The following is a 15,291-nucleotide window of genomic DNA, read 5'->3' as shown; positions in this document are numbered from 1 at the left end:
GATTCTCATCTCAAACCCCTCTCCATACTGCACACAAGCCTGACATATGAGAGCTGGGAAGTGCCATGATTTACCAACACTTCCCCCACCTTCTCCACGCTGTATCTGTGTGCTCTCTCATTCAGATTTACGTAAGTTATGAAAGACTTCACATGACTCTGACATATTTAGATTTGGAGGTTGTTTCCGATTTTAAAGCTCATTTTTTTCTTCATTTGGGTGGAACTCTTTTATGCTGCTCTCGGCTTACTTCTCCTTTCCAAGTACATTTGATGATGTGCTTGAAATATCATATCTCTCGTAAGGAGAGCCCTTTCCTGCAGTTGGTGAGATTCCTCGTCCTCTTTAACTGAGGCTGCTTGATGTGGCCCTTGTCCCTGAGTCTGGGACCAAAGAAATTATCTACTTTATTTAGCTTACCAGTGAGCACTGACATACTCCCACCATCCCAAATGAGCTGACATAAGACAACCTGGAGAGAAAGCACTAGTCTCTGTCTGTCACAAATTACCTTCAGAATAGGCTCCATGTAGGGGCGGATGAGTCGGGGGGCATTGGAGACCAGGTGCCCCAGCATGCGGGCGCTCTGTTCCTTGATTCTTCCAATGCCGCTATGCTCCAGCTCTGTCAGAATCTGTAGGGAAGAAAGGCTCACTATGGCGGAGGAAATTCGAGAGCAAATGTGTTTCTAAAGGGAGAATGTGGCAGGGAACTAGGGGAAGGAACCAGAACGCCACTGTAGATTGAGTAGCTGTGAGATACTCCACAAGCAAAGGCCATCTCTGCAGCTCACAGGGCCGTCTTGGATACAGCAGTGATGGGAAGAAAAACTGTTCAAAACCAGCCCTTTCTCCTTCTGTCACAGCACTCCAAGGAACCACAGTCCTCTGCAAAGCATAGCTTTTAACAGTGTAGACCATCATGGAAGACAGAAAACCAACAGGGCTCACTATAAGCAGGGTTTTGCAAAGATAAAGAATGAAGGAAGGGCTCCCTGCAAGAAAAATCTTTGTCCAGAAAGCAAATCACTATGAGTGCCTATAAATAATGACAAAGGAATCAAAGGACAGTCAGAACAGCTATGATGTTGAAAGAAATATTAACACTCAATAGTGGTTTCAGACACCTCCAGATAAATCCAAAGAGTTAGTAATCATATCAATAGAATCTCCTTGGACCTTAATGAACAGAGATAACCTGTTTGATCTAACCAACATGCTTAAAACACCAGCAAATCAGCATGTTATGCTCCTGGTGACACAGACATAAACAACTTGACATAGACTTCTGAGGAGCTGAAGGTGCCAGAAGGAAATCTCTGAATGGTTAGGAAGTGAGAAACAACGCTCATGTTAACTCAGCTACCCAGAGGAGTAGTCTCCAATTTAATGTTATATTTTGTTTTAGGTTACTGATTTAATAATTCTGATTTCCTGAATCCCCTTGGCAGCCTGTTTTCCTCTGGTCACAGCAGACAGCAGCAAGAGGGGATGGAGAACGATGCTAAGCACAGACCAATAACTGCAATAAGAGATGGCTGTCTGGGAGGAAATGGGTACCAGTGAGGAGAGCACAATTCTCTGGGACCTTGTAGGGTCAAATTAAAGAACCCCAAATTCAGTCCAGATCAAAGAGCACTGCTGCACCCTAAGAACAATACCCAGTGCCCACCCTGATGATCAAGACACTGAGAAAAGGCCAAAGCACATTTAGGTACTGTGCTGACCAAGGCATGAAAATGTACAATTCAACTTGGGGAAATCTGTATCAAAGTTTAAGAACAAGAAAAATTATGTAAAATTTTGGAGTTTCAAGGGCTAAGCTCAGTATGTGGTAAATTCATTCAATGATGCTTCACATTTTCGAATATCAGAAAAATGAGATGGCCTGATTCCTTTTCCTTCCTAAAACCTTATTTATTTATTTTTATTTAAAAAATTTTTTACTTACTTATTAATGGAGGTACTGGGGCTTGAACCCAGGACTCTGTGCATGTTAAGCATGTGTTCTACCACTGAGCTATACCCACCCTCCAAAACCCTAATTATTTAAAAAAGACTTAAAGATAGGCATTCCTAACACAGGCCAGCCATTAAAGAACAAATCATTAGGCTAAAAACACAAGTGCCAACATAAGTATAATCTTCTAATTTGTTGATGGTACAATTTACAGTCACTTTAATTAGGATGGACTGTGAATAAATGACATTTTCTCTAAGGTGAAAGTTACATATAGTAATTTTCTATATTTAAGTTCTTTATATGTTGTGAAAAGTGTTTATTTCAAAAGAAACCATGGGGAGTGTCATGAAACAGAGGGCAAGGTGGGAACGGGTGGAGCGGGGGGACAGGAAGTGACTGGGTGAGGCACACGGAGACCCAGAAGAGGTGGATGAAAATAACTTGATGCAAGAACTGATTGCTCACAAGAAGGCTAGAGAACTTCCCTGGGTGGGTGAAGATAGAAACTGGGAGGCAGGTTTCAGCAGGAACTGGAAATCCTACTAGATCTAGCAGCAATGCATCTACCTGAGGCTCTAGTCCAAGGGACTTGGCTTGGCATCTCACATTAAGAACGAAAGCCAGGGACTACAGTCCAGGGGCAATGCTGATGAGAAACCATGTTGGAACCATTCCCATACTTGGTCTCTGTGCTTGACCTGGCATCAGCAGGAAACTCCTTTCTGAAGTACTGAGATAACAGTACCTCATGCATATTTCCTGAGTTTTTCAGAAGCTAAAAACCACCACCAAAAGGAAGAAATTAACCACTTGATCATGAGCATGTACCCCACCCGCTCCAGACCTTCTGGTGCCTAAGGACTGATCACTAGCAACCAATCTGAGAATGTGCACAGATGATCACACACCCCGGGACACCTCTCCTTCACGTAGCCTTTAAAAAGGCTCAGCTGAAACCCTTCAGAGGGTTCCAGGGTTTTTTTGGGCATGAGCCACCTGTTCTCCTTGCTTGGCCCTGCCATAAACCTTTCTCTGCTTAAAAAAAAAAATTAGTAGAGTGGAAGGACAGAGAGATGCTGGGAAACTGACACCATCTACAACAGACACAGTGAAGGGGACAAGAAATGGAATCGCTGCTGACTTGCCAGGAAGAAGGAAGAGCTGCGTGAGAGGCCAGCCTGGGACTAAGAGGCACCCTGGAGTCACACCGACAAGAGGCTGATGAGGGGACAAGCACGAGAACTGCAATTACCAAGCTGGGGAAACAGGTGGACACTTGGAGGCAAATGTGGCTTTTACCAGGTATCTCAATCCTTCTCCCCCTTCCTCGCCCTCAACTCTCTTTCCCCAAACAGTGCTCACGAGGAGATCCCTTCCCTGCTGCCTCTGGGTGTGACAGTCACATCCTTACCTGGATGAGCATCTTGCGTAGGAAGGGCATGACGAAGGCTGGGTTCATGCTGCTGAGCCGGCCCACGGTGCAGATGGCCAGCTCCCGGATCTCAAACACCTGGTCATTCAGGGCCACAAACAGGGCCTGCAAATTCTCTGCCTGGGCCAGGTGTGCATCAAAGCGCTCATCCAGGGATGCCAAGACACAGTAGCGGATGTCAGGGTCTGCAAGAGCAACTGAGCCTCTAAACACCTCCTCACTGCTCTCATCCCTCCAGCCCTTTCCCAGTTTCTGCCATCAGCCTGGGGAGAGGATGCCAGATACCCTTCTCTCGCCTAAACTGTCATTCTTTTCTCTACTCACAGGAGCAAATGTAATAGAATTTAAGGCCGATTGTTTTACACTAATAGGCTGGCGAAGCCAAGCCTAACGCCTTGAGAAAAAGAGCTGGACATCAGCCTGTTGAGGCTGAAGGTCTCTGGAGGCCCTGCAATGAAACCGGCTACTTTCAACTGCCCCAAGCACCTGAACTTCCCCAGCCTCAAACTTCACCATCTCAAACTTTACCAGGATCTGTTATCCCCACCACGAGCAGTTTGCTGAGCACATCTGCCACCACTTGCACTGCAGTCTGGCTAACCACGTGGGCATGGCCGCTGATGAGGTGCACGGAGGGCGTGAGCAGGCGGGAGCAGGTGCGGGCGGCTTCCATGCGGATCTCCTTGTGCTCGCTGTTCAGGAAATGATCCGCACAGTGGCGGACAAACTGGGTCAGAGAGTGGCCTGGATACAGAGGCAAAGAGAAAACAGAATCAACGCTGCTGCTTTGGATAGCAGGTCTGCAACTCACCAGCTGCATTTTACATTTCATGGCTAAAGATTCAATTTTCAACAAGATACTGATCAGCAAGATTCTGACCCAGAATTCTTCTCTTAAAAAGGTAACAAATGAGTTTCCAATCAGCAGGAAGGCAGAAGGGAGGTGGAGGAGGAGGTGGGAGACATAAAGAAGGCTTCCCCTCCCTGCCTCCATACTAGTCCTTTCTCTATTTCCTTCAAAGAATAAATTATTTTGTTTTACTCTGACCCAATCCTTTATATTCCCAGAGAGGAAACTAATTTTTGATTAAATTTACCTTGTCTATTTTAGTTCCCAGATTTAAATACCAAAAAGAGTTTGATGTAGGCTGGGTTTAAACATAGCTACTTTCTATTCATTAGAAATAAATTATCTTGGGTGTTAATCAATGTATGTGGAGGAGCTGCAAGTGAAACCACAGACGCTGTAAGTATTCAGACAGCACGTTTAGGCTTTTTGTACTTGTTTGTTTCCCTGTAGTCTTTGCCAGTACCACCCACTCAATCCTAAATTTCAAAAGTATCCATTTTTCTTTCCTGAAATACATCTCCTTAGGGCATTAACGTGGGTTTATCTGCAGCTTAGAATTCCAAACTGAACTACACAGTACAACACTCTTGGAAATCATACCATTATAGGAATGAAAATACCCCCAAACCCCTGCTTAAACATTTTAAAGCATTAACTACCACCTCGGCTACAGGTGGTGAGAAGGTGAGGGGCAACTATCTCTGCAGGATTAGTTTCCTGGATCAGTGCATACTTTTCCTTAACACTATCTGCCCTACTTCTTTCTCTTTTGTCTTGGTATGGGGCAAAGAAACAAACAGTGGGAATTAACAATATATGGAAAAAATATAGGAAGGATGAGCTGCTGCAGAATCAGCTACCCTGTCTCCAGGAACCCAGACAAGATCCAGGAATTCTAGGCACCCTCATTCTTTCCTCAAGGTTCCCAGCATCACTGACTATCTTGGCGAGAGTCACTGCAATTTCTTACCTTCAAATTCAAAACTGCCAAGAGTTCGGAGGGCAAGAGTAATGCTGCCCACGTCGCTGGCCTCAGGGAGGGTTGTGAGGCCAGGGGAGGCCAGCTGATGCGCCAGGCCCTTGGGCATGCCTGGGTGCCGGAGGGGTTTGTGCATTAGGACCAGGGACAGCATCTTCAGGAGCCCATCCTGGATGTCCTTTTTCAGCTGTGGAATCTGACGGCTCAGGTCGTACAGCACAGCTGTGAGGGCAGGGCTGAGGGGAAGGAAACCAGTCACACATGATATAAGACGTTCGCTCAGTCCAGCAAGGAAATCGGGCCCCATCACTGCCTCATCTTCAAAGCAGAAAGGATATTATAAAATAAAATATACATCCTAAACTCTCTCGGCCTGGTCCCAGATTTCAAAACAGTCTATGATTTTCTGGGTTTTGTCGTGGGAGAACTTGCTTAATATAATTCAGCCACTACAGAAGACCAACTCTCAATAAACAATCTGGGAAGCAGATTGAGAGCACTGTCCTTATTTTATAGATGAAGAGAGCTGAAGCGTAGGGAGCTTAAGCAATACACCTAATAATATAAACAACAGCCACAAATACTAACAGCACTTCTATACAAGGCGCTGTGCTGAGTGGCTATTTCGTCAACTCTGTCACTTGATCCCCATGACAAACCCAGACCAAAGGAGCTGCGACTGTACCCACTTTTCAGATCACACAGCTGGCTAGTGATGAAACTTGGATTGGAAACTAGCCTATGTGTTTAGTGTGAGCTATCCGACCTATCCAGTTGAATGTGCGAGTAGCCGTGCCTCGCTCTTTCAACACAGTCCCACTTCTGGGGCTCAGGCCTCATGCTACTTGAGGCGGGGAAAGCTCAGGTTCCTGACACTCACCTCAGTCCCACTGCCAGCATGGGCTCCAGCAGCTCCTTGATGTCCTGCTGGATGCCTGGCCCCATTGCTCGGGCCAGCATGCTGATGCAGGTGAACACAGTGGCATCCACCTGCATCGCTTTCTGTCTCCTGCAGAGAATCAGAGGGGCTAGTTTAGCATAGTGACAGTTTGTGATGCCCTACCTCAAAATCACCCTGGGGCAACAACAAGTGGATGTACAGGTTCTCTACTGCACAGTTCTAGGGGGCCCACCAAACTGCAGCCACTGTAGATTTGTATACTTAAAACAAATGCCCAGCAGATGGCAGTAAAGTGTCTTGTGGAAGGGGCCCCTTTTCAGAATTTGCATAAAAAGCACCACAAAGGTTAGTGTGGAGCTAGCCAAGGTACCTATTTAGGAAGCAAACTGAACAACGTGCACACCAGGGACCAAGAGTGCAGGGCACAGTCGTCATATGGAAAGAAATTCTCCCTATGATGAGAATGCTGGGCTTGAAATAGGCGAGGCTTATTAATTCACTACAGCAATTCTTGCTACTAACACAGGGAGCTATAAAGACAATTCTAATTAACACTCACCCCCTAGACTTAGAGAAGAGACCCTAGCCTCATCACCTTACAGGGTGTGAAGGTCTTTCTCATATTTTATTCACTGGGAGGTTTCAAGAGGTAGAATAATGTATCCAACTTTAGTGATAAGGAAAAAGGTGACCATTAGGTCCCCTCAGTTCCAGTCTAGGAATCCTCACTTTAGACGTATATCAAAATAAGAGACCTTTGAAAGCCAGAGAAAAGAGGAAGACTAGGATATTCCCAGTAAGTAAGCATTGGTTTTTAACACGTTCACAGGTATTCAACCTCCCCAGATACTTCTATCTATGTCATTTCATTTGGAAAAGGCTGGAATTCAACTGAGGAAGGGCTACTCATTAAACGATCTGCTGTACCCTGGGGGTTAGTGATGCGAAGAATGGACTTAAGCTCCACGGAAATCGGGATGGAGCATCCTTCCTCTCCAAGCAAACGGAGTGGGAGAGAAATCATAAACAGAGATGCTTACTTGTGGGCAAAATCCTTAGGGGGCAGGGCTGCTCGGATGATGTCCAGCACACGAGGTAAATAGACCTTAAACTCAGACCTCACGGCCACAGAGAGTAGCCCCAGGGCCTGAAAGGCTGCTGTACGTTCCTTCTCCTTCTTGACACAGCTTAGGACATGGTTCATCGTATCTTGGAGGTACTGGGTATCTGAGCACAGAAACAACAAAGTGTATGGCTCAAGGTGAGGGTTGGTCGATATACCAAAGGTCAGCGTTCCTATAAAACACTTAAATTTTAGAATAAATTTTAAAAGCCTGTTGGAAAGATATTAAGAAGACTTTAGGAGATGTACTAACCAAAGTCTTATGCCTGATAATCACTCCTCTGATACAGCTTTTAGAATTATTAGAAGTATAAGATGTTTTTTTCTTTAATTAAAAAAAACTTAAAAGGGTCTCCAAAACTGCAATATTGCAATAATTGTCCCCATTAGTGTTATCTTTTGAGGGAAAGATCACATGCTCTTATTTAAGAAATACGTAGTAAATCTTCATTAGAAACAAAGAGAGGATCATCTAAACTATTTAAAATTACACTGAAATTTAAAGTAATATTGAAAACTGTTTGCAATAAACAGGCCATTCCAATCGGCTTAGGCCTAGAAATCACTTTGCTATTACCTAGAGACTTCTGTTACAGTTATATTTAATAGAATAAGATTTAGTCTGTAATTTGGAAAGCCACATGTGCATTTTCATTAAGTTTACATAAGGCAATGTGCATGGGCAGGCAATTCTTGGGCAATTTAAGCTAAAGTGTTATTATTCCTCAGAAGGCTGGAACTTCCTGATTCTTGTCTCTCTTCTTTTTCTCTTCCATCTTGCTGGCCTCAAGTCTGTGCACCAGCAGCACGTGCACAGCAGCAGACAAGGCTAGACCACACACCCAGAAGAAAGTCAGGGATGCTGAGTGCCCCCAGGACAACATTAGGAGACAGTGAACTAGACTCCCAAACAGCACATACACATCACTGCCTTTACTCTAAAGAGAAACGTCTCGCCTCAGCTCCTGGTCTAATGCCGCTGAAGCATGTTGGGGCTGAAAACAGAGGACCAAGGTGATACAACCCTCAAATCAGAGTGCCCTGATGAGGAAAACTGGGCCTTTGCAGAGTGCGGGATGGCATTTTAGCAGGAAATGAATTTAAACCAGAAGGGTAATTTCCTTTTCCAGATTTAATACCCTAAGAGATCAGGAGTCTGACGTTGCTAGAGATTGCAGCCCAGTCCCTGGGGGAGCATTTCAGTATTCCCAGAGTTGGCATCATCAGGAAGTTCAAGTAGTGACTTCCAAACTGCAAGCTTTAAAAAAAAGTGGCACTTTCCCACTGAGGCTGTACGTATGGAGGCTGCCCAGGCTGAATTTCAATGACATATTTTAGTGTATTATCTAATAAAACAACAAAAACCCACATCAAAAGAACAAACCTAGGGGCCTCCGAACCTTCGTAGCCTGCTGCTAGGCAGTCTTTTGAACTTACTGGGGTAAATGCTCCCACAATATGCCAGACTTTGATCAAATTTGGCCTAGTTATTACCTTCAAAAGAACCACAGACTTTCAAACCAAGATCATTTAAAGCTCTACTGAACAGGGGCATGTCTGGTCATTAAAAAAGAGAAAAGCTGCTGGGTACCAGGTGAGAAGAATGGAAAACTGAAAAAATATAGGTGATTTTCATTGTATCATTTCTCTCTGGTTCAGTGATTTTATGTGGCTAATTGTCTAGTCCTCATTCAACACGTTCTATTCTCACACCCGGCACATTTAACACCTCGCCGGCTCTATTTCTCCGGCTGTTTCATCTGGGCTGGGTGGTGTGAAATAAGTCTGCACTAGGGAACGGCACCTGCTGAGGGTCGGGCTGGCCTTTCCGTGGGTCCTGGCTCTCACAGGGTCCTGAGTGCTTATGAAGCATGGACAACGTGCAGCACAGTGAAGAGGAAAGAGACGTTGGGGACAGGGTCTCCACACTCGGCAAGGATGGAGGTGAGACGAGGACATTAAGTAGGAACAAGCAACTGGTGTTTTATTATAATTTTTACCTTTTCCTTATTTTTAAAATGGATTTGGAGTAGCTAAGGGAGGCAGCAATAATGCAATAATGGTTTTTATTTCTCAGAGCTTGTGCTCAGAGGTGTGCTTAGGCGTTAAAGCAGTACAACCTGTGAGGCAGGGATGGTTATTCTAATTTTATCAATCAGGAAGTGAGGACCGGGAAGGTCAAGTAATCTGTCCTGAAACCTCACAATTAAGCACAGAGGCAAGATTCACTCCAGGTCTGATGTCAAAGCCTTTCCACAGCCGAGGGGTATGATGGGAAGAGGAAAAGCACATTTCCAGCTGGGGTAACCCACCCAGGAAGGCCTCGGGGAGAAGCCAGTGTCTGAGATGGGCCAGCCGCAGCAGCCAGGATTTCACACTGCCGGGGGAGAACAGGGCAGGAATGTGGGAACCTGCCTTCTACCACCCATAAAACCAGCCCCTGAAACATCCAGTCCTTCCTCTCTGTGAGGGGGACGCAGCCTGGGGCCCACCTCAGGGGCAGACACAGGACAGTCACCGGATCCCCCCTGCCCCCCAGTGGTGGCTGCACAGTATCTAAACCGAAACTGCTCTTCCTTTGGTCTCCTTTAAGTTCATTCATGAACTTGCTGCTTCCATACATGAGAACTTACTTGGCTCTAGAACCACCTCTCTGCCTACACATCTGGATTCTCTGCTTCAGACACTGGACGAAAACCTGAACTAGACAGCGGTGAAACTGGACACGAGGCAGAGACCAGAGACTAGCCCCTCAGCGGGCACTGCTTCAAATGAGAAGCAGACACAACTTTTTGGAATCACTTCTCTGTTTAATTATCCTTAAACAGGTGATGACATGACACGTCCATTGAAACCTCACCTGTGAAGGCAGAAGGTCGGAAGGCAGCCAAGCGGGGCAACAAATTAAGGATCGTCATTTGGATCAGTGAGTTCTTGCTATTCCTGCATTTCAGCACCCACTGGCACACCTGAGACAGGAAGGAGACAGGGCTGGTGAAGGAAAGGGAGATGTGGCGTCCGGGAGCAGAGGGAGTGGGCCTCTCTTGCCACCTACCTGATCAAATTTCTCCTCCATCAAGTCTCGGCAACAGCGACTCTCCACCAGGGTGGACTTCGCTGGGCTGGGGGAAGCCCCAAATCCCATGAGGCCTTGGTGAGAGCTGTACCCCAGCAGCCCCACCAAGGCGTTTGACTGCTGGGGCTGCACGGCCTGGAAACTGGTGAAGGGGGTGATGTGACGAGGTTTCGTTCCAAAGCCCATGAGATCTTTGCAGTACTTGTCATGTACCAACTGCTGCTGTGTGATTTCCTCCATTTCTTCTCTCAGGCGCTACATACGTTGGGGGAAAAAAATCACCTTTACTTACAAGCAGCATCTGTAGGCACCGTGGAGTCTCCGGGGCAACGCACGCCCACCCCTGAGATGAACTCTTCCCAAAGTGGATGGTGGTCACTCTTCATCTTTAGGATTTGGATTTCCCCAGAACCTTGCAGGGGGCCTGATTCTGTTCTAATTTAGGCAGAAGAGCACCACCTACTGAACAATGAAGCAGCAGCAGGGGGCTGGCTCCCAAGGACCCTGACCCCAGCCTTGGTTTGGGCAAGCTGACTTGCAGATGGCTGTGACAACAGACCTGAGATGAGAGCCATGGAGCCTCCTGCAGGGGTGACAGGCAGCCCCAGGCCAGCATCCTGTTAAGGACATTCTGCTCTCCCTCCTCTCACCAGAAACCCAGGGAGAAACAACTTAGGCAAGTGGTTTTCTCAGAATCCTAGGAATTCTGTAAGAGGCGTGGAATAAGTTGACTGGCTGAGAACTCACACCTATTACCTATTCAAAGGGCTAGTTGATAACTCATCCTCCAACAGTCCAAGTTGAGAAAGATATAAAACAGTTTATTTCCAAACTTCCAAACTTTTCTCGACACAGATGTTTTCATTTTTCAGAAAGCCTTGTCCACGACTCCTGTCAAGATCACCCATACTCCTAAGCTGCTAAATCTAACGGCCGATTCTCAGTCCCCGCCTCACCTGACTTATCTGCAGCACCTGATCCAACTTAATATTTCCTCCTCCTTGAAACTCGTCTTCACTTGGCCCCTTGGACTCTGAGCTTTCCTGGCACCGCAGCCCCCAGCCCCCAGCCCCCAGCTGCTCCTTCCCGGTCTCTCTTGGGTCCTCACCTCCCATCTCAGGTTGTCAGCCTCCATCTCTCCTCCAACTGTATTAGTTCCCCCGGGTTCTCAGCCAGTCTCGCGACTTGAAATAACATCTCTATGCCAACGACTCACAAATCGATGTCTCTCACTCAGTATCTCCATTTAGACATCCAACTGGCATCTTAAACTTCACATGTTCAAAGCAAATCCGACATTCTACCCCAAACCCGTTCCTCCCATCTCAGTAGATGGTGACTCTATCCTCCCTGTTGCTTAGGCCCAAAACTCTGACCTTCCTTTCTCTCCCATCGACCTCCAAATATCAAACTCAGAACTCAGCCACTCCTTGCGCCTCCACAGCTCCCAATACGGTCCAAGACCCAGAAGCGCTCTGCTGAGACCGCCGCTGTTTCCTCCTAACCACACTCCTGGCTTCAGCCCTGGCCTCTCCAGTAATCCATTTTCAATGTGGCGGAGATCCTTTGGAAACATGAGTCAAATATCATTCTGCTGCTCGAAACCCAGTAATAGCTTCCCACTTCACATGCACAATCTGTGCAGGGGCTTCTGAGACCCCACGTGAAGAGCCCCCACCCTGGCCCAGGCTCTCCTCCGACCCCACCTCCCAACTCCTCTCTCCTCTTAGCTCAGTCACGACGGCAATCCTGCTACCCTCAAAAAGCAGCAGGCTCCTGCCGCGGGGCCTTGGGGCTACGGAAGCAGCTGTCTGGAACACTCATCTCAGATATATGAATGGCTTTTTTCTCACCTCCTTCATGACTGTGCTTAAATGTCATATTTTAAAATGTAATCCTTGATCCATGCTAGCGTCCCCTACCCACTTTCCCTGCCCTACTTTACTCCAGAGCATTTATCACCATATGCTGTACTATATATTTTTACTTATTTGTGTATTGTCTGTCTCCCCTTGCTAGAATGTAATGTTTCATTTCCTGCTGCATTATTCTAGCTCTTAGGACACGGTATAGCTGGCCCACAGTAGGTGCTCAATTAGTATTTGTTGAATGAATGGAAAAATTATGAAATTATAATACCTTACATTTGGATAGTTCTTTATAACTTACAAAGCACTGTTACAAGTGCTATTTCATTTAAACCTATGCATTAGGCGATACTGTCCTGTTTTACTGAGAGAAAACGAAGATCCCAGAGCCGTCTGGGGTACAGTGGAAAGCACCACGTTATATTTGGGTGAAAAAAATCTCTGAGGATGATTTATGGAATGTCCTATAGGTATCAGGTGTTGTGCTGAGTACTTCACTTGTATTTGGAAACCTCACACTAGCCCAATAAGGTAAATAAGATCCCCATTAAAACTGAGGAAAATGAGCAGGCAAAGTAACTTACCCAAGTCACACAGTACAGAGAGGAGTGGGGGTCCAAAGCCGGATTCCTGTGCTTCTCCACAAACTGCAGCACATGCTGGCCCCCACATCTAGGGCACAGCCATTACCAAATGATCACTGGGTCTATTAAAGCAGGAAGCCCTGGGGTGAGCTTCCACACCAACTAGCTCCCCACAGGAAGACTCACAGACGGAGCTCGACTTCCCAAATAGACGCTGAATGCAGTGTCAGTGGACTGACACTGAAATCAACTTCCCAGTGTCTGCACTATGAAGGCTAGTGGAAGCCGCTACCGTTGCTCACCCAGATGATGAGTCCTCCTGTGGCAGCTGTGAGAACGGGACCTCCAACTGCAGGGAGTGTAACTGACCAAGGGCCCCAGCTGCCACTCTGAAACATGGCCATGTTTGGGCCAAGGTCACACTTTCCACGGGCTGCTTCTAGCTGATGACAGAACATGGTAGGAATGCTAAGGCGAGACTTTTCTGAGGGCCAGCTCTGGCCTGAGGACCCCGTGATGGCTCAGCATGGTAGACTAGAATGCCGCCACCCAGCTCTTCTTCCCTCTCTTGTTCACTCAGGGTCAGACATGTACTGAAGTCTGACGGTTCTCCCAGCCTCTCCCAGCTCCCTCCCCATTTTCTCTCGCAGGCTATTTCCCTAATACAATCCTTGCACTTTTAAACCCATGTTTGCTTTTCGAGCTAACACACCTCCTAACTTGTCCCCCTGTTCTCCTTCCTGCCTCTCCACAAGCTCTTCCCCACAGGCAGCCAATGACTGTTAAAAACGGTGCCATCACAGCAGCCCCTGTGCACACATCTCTGACGTTCGCCCCTGTGACGGGAATAGGAGCCAGTGCCGACCACGAACCATGAGGCCTGCCAGTGCGCCACCCCCCCACCTGCCCTTGCTCGTGGTGCACCAGCCACACTGCCCTTCTTTCTGCCACCGAGAAGTTTCCACCTAGAACACAATCTCCCTGCCCGCTGCAAGGCTGGCTCCTTCACGGCATGTAGCACCACCTCAGGGAGTGAGCCACCCCCTCCTCTGTTACCCTTGACCCCATTCATAGAACTTGCTGCCATCTGAAATGATCTTATTTACTTTTTTGGAAATGATCCTATTTACTTGTTTACTGCCTGTTTCCCCTACAAAACGTCAGCTCTGGCAGGACAGGGATCTGGCCTTGTCTTGCTCACAGAATGGCACGTGAGAAACCTGGCCTCCCCGGACATGGCCTCTCACCTCTCCCTCCATGCTGCTGATTCGGACCAGCTCGTTGAGGATCAGCAGGGCTCCATGGATCCGATCATCCCGGTTCATGCCCTTCTCCTTGGCCAAGGTCTCATCAAACCCTTTCTCTGCTTCTTCAAACGTGTGCTACATAGAGGTAGAGAGTGCCTTAATTACCCAATGTCCAGAATTAGAAAGCAGACTCACCCATCTATACGGGGGCTCTGATGTGTTTCCATGCCTGTTTAGTGCCTTGTGCCAGTCTCAACAGTACTAACTCATCAAGCTCTCTAGTTTAATTTAGCTTCAACCATCATGACAATAGCATGAAGCAGATACCATTACCACCTCTGCTAACTAGACAAAAAACAGAGGCTCAAAGAAACTAATTGACCTGTCCAAGGTCACAGAGCACTCAAGACTGGAACCCAGGTCTCCAATCCCATGCTCAGGGCTCTCTTCGCAGTGCCAGGCTCCTGAGTAAGCTCTGTCGGCAGCAGCGGTTGGCACAGGACTCATGCTACTGGAGGAGAGAGAGCGGCACTTTCTCCCTCAGTATCCACTGCATTTCGCTGCTGCAGAGACACCCATTTTCCTGCACTTGAACATCTCTGCAAAGAGGGGTCTTGTAGTTGCTGCTAAGAAGGTAGTGAGTCACAGTTTAACTGACATCGTACTTTCACTCTTAGTGGTACATAAAATCACGGCGCGGCTATCGATGGGCCTGTGCCCTCATGAAGCGCAGTAAAATAACTACTGATTCATGCTGAGCTTAAAAAATCATTTGAGACCAAAACAGACCTGACACTTGCTCTGTGGCAAGGGTCCCGTGCTGCCCTTTAGGGCAGGTGATACCCTACACAAAAGTGCTTCGCTGGGGGCTGGAAGGGAACTGCCACCTCACCCGGTACCACTGCGGCTTCTGCATCTCCTTCGGCTCACGCTGGGTGGTGAGGATCAGACAGGCACGAAGGGCGGCAACAGCTCCCTCGCGGATGGCCTGTTTGGGGTCCCACACAGCCACAAAAATATTGTCAAAGAAGGGCTGCACTTGCTGGAAGAAGAAGGTGGGGACGCTGATGGCCAGCTCACGGAGAACCAGGACCTGGGAGGAAAGGCACATGGAGGACTTTCACCTGCATCGGTTTTGTTCTCCAGGAGTACAGCCTCCTCTCCTCCTGGAGCCCATACACGTCAGGAAAGAGCACACCTGCCCATCTTCCAGCTCGAAAATTCTGGGGACCTGGGTGGCTGAGGTGGGGGGTCAAACTGACCAAGCAT

At 47.4% G+C, this 15,291-nt stretch overlaps 1 protein-coding gene across 1 annotated transcript in view; it reads right to left on the bottom strand.

Annotated features, from left to right (window-relative positions):
* The window catches only part of MTOR (mechanistic target of rapamycin kinase), a 115,726-nt gene that overhangs the window by 95,474 nt on the left and 4,961 nt on the right, over positions 1 to 15,291 (bottom strand). The window contains exons 5-14 of the mRNA XM_031464051.2: positions 14,915 to 15,115; positions 14,023 to 14,157; positions 10,303 to 10,578; positions 10,108 to 10,216; positions 7,165 to 7,351; positions 6,104 to 6,232; positions 5,215 to 5,459; positions 3,923 to 4,138; positions 3,374 to 3,579; positions 512 to 634 (exon numbers count right to left, since the gene is read on the bottom strand). Of these exons, the coding sequence (XP_031319911.1) occupies positions 512 to 634; positions 3,374 to 3,579; positions 3,923 to 4,138; positions 5,215 to 5,459; positions 6,104 to 6,232; positions 7,165 to 7,351; positions 10,108 to 10,216; positions 10,303 to 10,578; positions 14,023 to 14,157; positions 14,915 to 15,115 (1,827 nt within the window). The remainder of the gene's footprint in view (positions 1 to 511; positions 635 to 3,373; positions 3,580 to 3,922; positions 4,139 to 5,214; positions 5,460 to 6,103; positions 6,233 to 7,164; positions 7,352 to 10,107; positions 10,217 to 10,302; positions 10,579 to 14,022; positions 14,158 to 14,914; positions 15,116 to 15,291) is intronic.

Source organism: Camelus dromedarius, chromosome 14, assembly GCF_036321535.1.
Source record: "Camelus dromedarius isolate mCamDro1 chromosome 14, mCamDro1.pat, whole genome shotgun sequence".
Classification (NCBI taxonomy): domain Eukaryota; kingdom Metazoa; phylum Chordata; class Mammalia; order Artiodactyla; family Camelidae; genus Camelus; species Camelus dromedarius.
The sequence above is the reverse complement of the archived record's forward strand: the minus strand, read 5'-3'. Positions and strand labels throughout refer to the sequence as shown.